The sequence below is a fragment of the Camellia sinensis genome, chromosome 5 (genome assembly GCF_055761805.1).
Source record: "Camellia sinensis isolate YWXY chromosome 5, ASM5576180v1, whole genome shotgun sequence".
Taxonomy (NCBI): Eukaryota; Viridiplantae; Streptophyta; class Magnoliopsida; order Ericales; family Theaceae; genus Camellia; species Camellia sinensis.
The window spans coordinates 120262501-120266070 of record NC_138965.1 but is presented as its reverse complement, the minus strand read 5'-3'; the positions used below and the strand labels follow the sequence as shown (position 1 = coordinate 120266070).

Below are 3570 nucleotides of genomic sequence, written 5' to 3'. Positions count from 1 at the left end.
GGGTTGAAAGCCTATTAGGATCCTACCTGGCTTTTGGTGGCAGCATTTTTTGTCTTTGAAGTAGCACCTTTTGTTTTTCTTTTGTTGGTTCCTCACCAACTGGCGCTTAGAGCTTCGTGTTAGCTCTAAGCTCCTCTTTATTGATGTATCCAATCATACTTTGTATGTGTCATCAATAAAGATTTATTTGCTAATCAAAAAAAAAAAGGCCGGCCAACCACTTAATTCATATTGAGGAGAGAGTTTGCTTTAATTTTTCCACAAAAATTAGCCAAATCAGTAAGTGGGAGGGCCCAGAGTATGATGGTGCATTTAGTGCCTTTATAAAGACTCAGACCACTTGGGTGCTAAATGTGCAATTCTGAGTTTGTGCAGAACATGCAAAGAAGAAATAGGTGTATCATCATGTTTATAGAGATGAGGTTGGTGTGGTTGTGGGTCTTGTTGTTGGTTTTGGCTAGTGAGTGCCATGGTTGTTTGGAGCGTGAGAGGGTTGCTCTTCTGCAACTAAAAGCTTCTTCCATCAACCACCAAAATCGCTATTTCCTCCCAACGTGGGTGGAGGCTTGGGAGGGTGAAACGACGACTGACTGCTGTAAGTGGGAAAGAGTCAAGTGCAACGCTACAACAGGGCGAGTGATCCAACTCTCACTCAATTCTGCAGAGAATTTTTGGAAATTAAGAGATTGGTGTCTGAATGCCTCCATGTTTCTTCCATCTGAAGAACTTGAAAGTCTCGACTTATCATACAATGGATTAGCGGGTTGGCTTGAGAATGAAGGTTTTTTTTTATTACTAGAATAGCAACCAAACAAGTCTACTCTATTGTTTTCTTTTTGACAATATTTCCAAAAATCAGGTTGTGGCCTATGCTATGATATACATTATTGACTGTTTTACAGGTTTTGAGAAGTTGGGTGAATTAACATCTCTAAAGTCTCTAAATCTATCTGGTAATTTATTGGAGGGAACTATTCATATTAATGGTGAGTTTAAAGTCTATTTCTTTTCATTCTTAACTAAGAGTTTGAGACTAGTGTAAGAATTCAAAAATAAGCAGGTTTATTTGGTTTCCAACTAATTAATACTTTCATTTTCTTGACTTGAGACCAGATCTTAAAGGTTTGAATTACTTGGAGCAGCTTGATATTAGCATGAATCAGTTTGATGGTTTCATAACTCACTCAGGTATGATCAGTGGCGGAGCCAAGAAATTAAATTAAAGGGGCAGTTATTAATAACAATATTAAAAATGTTTACAAAAATATTTCACATAAATTTTTACGATTGACTTCAAGAAAGATTAAAACAAAAATAATCAGTATGTTTGATTTGAGTTTTTTGAATTAACTTTTTTGAAAATTGATTTTTTTTTATTTTTTGTATTTTTTTTTTATTTTTAGTGAATATTTTTAAAATTTTAAGCATTTTTTTACTTTTTTAGATACATCTTACTTAGATGTATCTAAAAAAAATATATTTATGAAAAGATATTTTTAAAAATTAATAAATACATAAAAATACAAAAAATGTACTGTTTTTTATATTTTTTTTGTATTTTTGGTATTTTTTGAATTTTTTAAAGATTTTTTTTGCAAAAATTTTACTTTTTAAGTGTATTTTTGTTAGGTGTGTCTAAAAATTAAAAAAATCGTATAAAATATTAAAAAAAATTAGTAAAAATAAAAAATACGGAAAACAAAAAGTAGAATTTTGTGAAAGTGTTTTTAGAAAACTCAAACCAAACAAAGTGAATGTTATTTGTAATTAGTGTATCATGAACAATATTAAAAAAAGTCATGGATATAAAGTTTTAAAATAAATTATATAATGATAAAGTAATTTTTTTATACAAAATATGTGTAAAAAATTAATATAATAGTCATACCACGTCATCATTGACATGTGATATCATCAATCAATAGTAAAGAAACACATGAAAGATGAACCCTACATGTCAAATATAACTAACAATTCAATAATTTTTATATTTTCATTGAGATTAATCATGTTTGCATGTTAATAATGATAGATATCACCATTATATTGAAATTTTTATAGATAATAATATCGTAGTCTCTTTATTTTCAATTAAAACAATTATTATTGTTCTTATAATTTTAAAAATGTCATTGACATTTCACTTTAAATAATTTTTTTATAAATTTTTTTATTTAAAATATTGTTTTTATGTTTGTCGCAAAAAAAAAAAAAAAAAAAAAAAAAAAAAAAATTATTCAAAACCCAAGGGGCACTTAACCCCCATGGAGCCTTCTTCCCTCCGCCCCTAGGTATGATAACAATACCACTTGAATATGAAGAAAATAATGAACCAAAACAATAGATGCTCTGGTTTCAAAACACATTTTTTAGTCTATTTTTAGGACAAATGCGATCACTTAAATAAATAATGATTATATATATGATGGGATATACAAAATAAATAATTTGAATAATCAAAATAGGGCTTATAATAGACCCCATAAATTCAAACAACACCCTTCCATACCCAACCCAAAATTAAGAACAGCTACTTGGATGGCGGCTGAATTAATGATTCTAGTGAATTAGTTTTTTTTTTTTTTGAAAAATAAGGTTTGTTTTTTGAATAATGATTCATCCCCCCTTTTCTCCCCACCCCCTTTGACCCCTCTCTCTCATTGGTTACCTTTTCTTTTTCTTTTTCTTTTTTTTCTTGCTCCACCAATCACCCCTGCCACGTGGCAAAGGGGGGTGAGGGGGTGACCCCCAAAAGGGGGTCCCAAGCATTATTCTTGTTTTTTAAACACTCATCTTTGTACATGATTTACGATTTATGGGTCCGTCAACGGATTTATCCTATCTCCCACTTGTCATAGTTGCAACATTTGTTAAACAGTTGAAACGGACTCATTTGCGCAAAAATGTTAGGGTCCAAAAAAAAATTACAAAAAATTTTACATAATATTTTTGTAATTATGAGCTGTAATGATGAGCTTTTGTCTTGTAATAAAAGGGCCACAATATGCCACACAATTTTATGTTTGCAATACAAAAATTAATGTTTGTAGATCACTAACTTTTAAAATTGGGTTTCAAATACAGGTCTTGTAAATTTCTTAGGATAAATTACAAACACATCTCGGTTTACTTAAATTACAAATTATCTCCTGTAGTTTTAGAAATTACATTATGTCCCATAAGATTTCTAATTTCATAACAAATAGGTCCTTTTATTAATAAATTATCAAGTTAATTAACAGTTTTAAATAATGTTAAAATTTTATTTCAATTAATAATTCAAATAATTTTATTATAGTATATGTGAACAGTTAGAAATTTTACTTTTTCAATTAATTCTGTTAAGTAAAAAATTTTGACAGAGAGGTATTTGTAATTTTCCAAACCACATGAGATAATTTGTATTTTAAGCAAATCTCAGGGGGTGTATTTATAATTTACCCAATTTCTTGGTAAACATACTACCTATTTTTATTTTTATATTTTTTAATAAATTGGATTACATGTCAATTTTATGTGTTGTTTTAGTCGTGAGGATGGTGGTGACTTGACATAGAAATTGATTTTTGC

The 3570-nt window shown here is 29.2% G+C and overlaps 1 protein-coding gene across 2 annotated transcripts in view; it reads left to right on the top strand.

The window, feature by feature from the left end:
• Window positions 1-208: 208 nt before the first annotated feature.
• The window catches only part of LOC145790831 (cuscuta receptor 1-like), a 26270-nt gene continuing 22908 nt past the window's right edge, over window positions 209-3570 (top strand). For both annotated transcript variants that reach the window (XM_082869673.1, XM_082869672.1), the window contains exons 1-3: window positions 209-781; window positions 903-986; window positions 1114-1188. In XM_082869673.1, the coding sequence (XP_082725799.1) occupies window positions 352-781; window positions 903-986; window positions 1114-1188 (589 nt within the window). In that variant the 5' untranslated portion in view covers window positions 209-351. The remainder of the gene's footprint in view (window positions 782-902; window positions 987-1113; window positions 1189-3570) is intronic.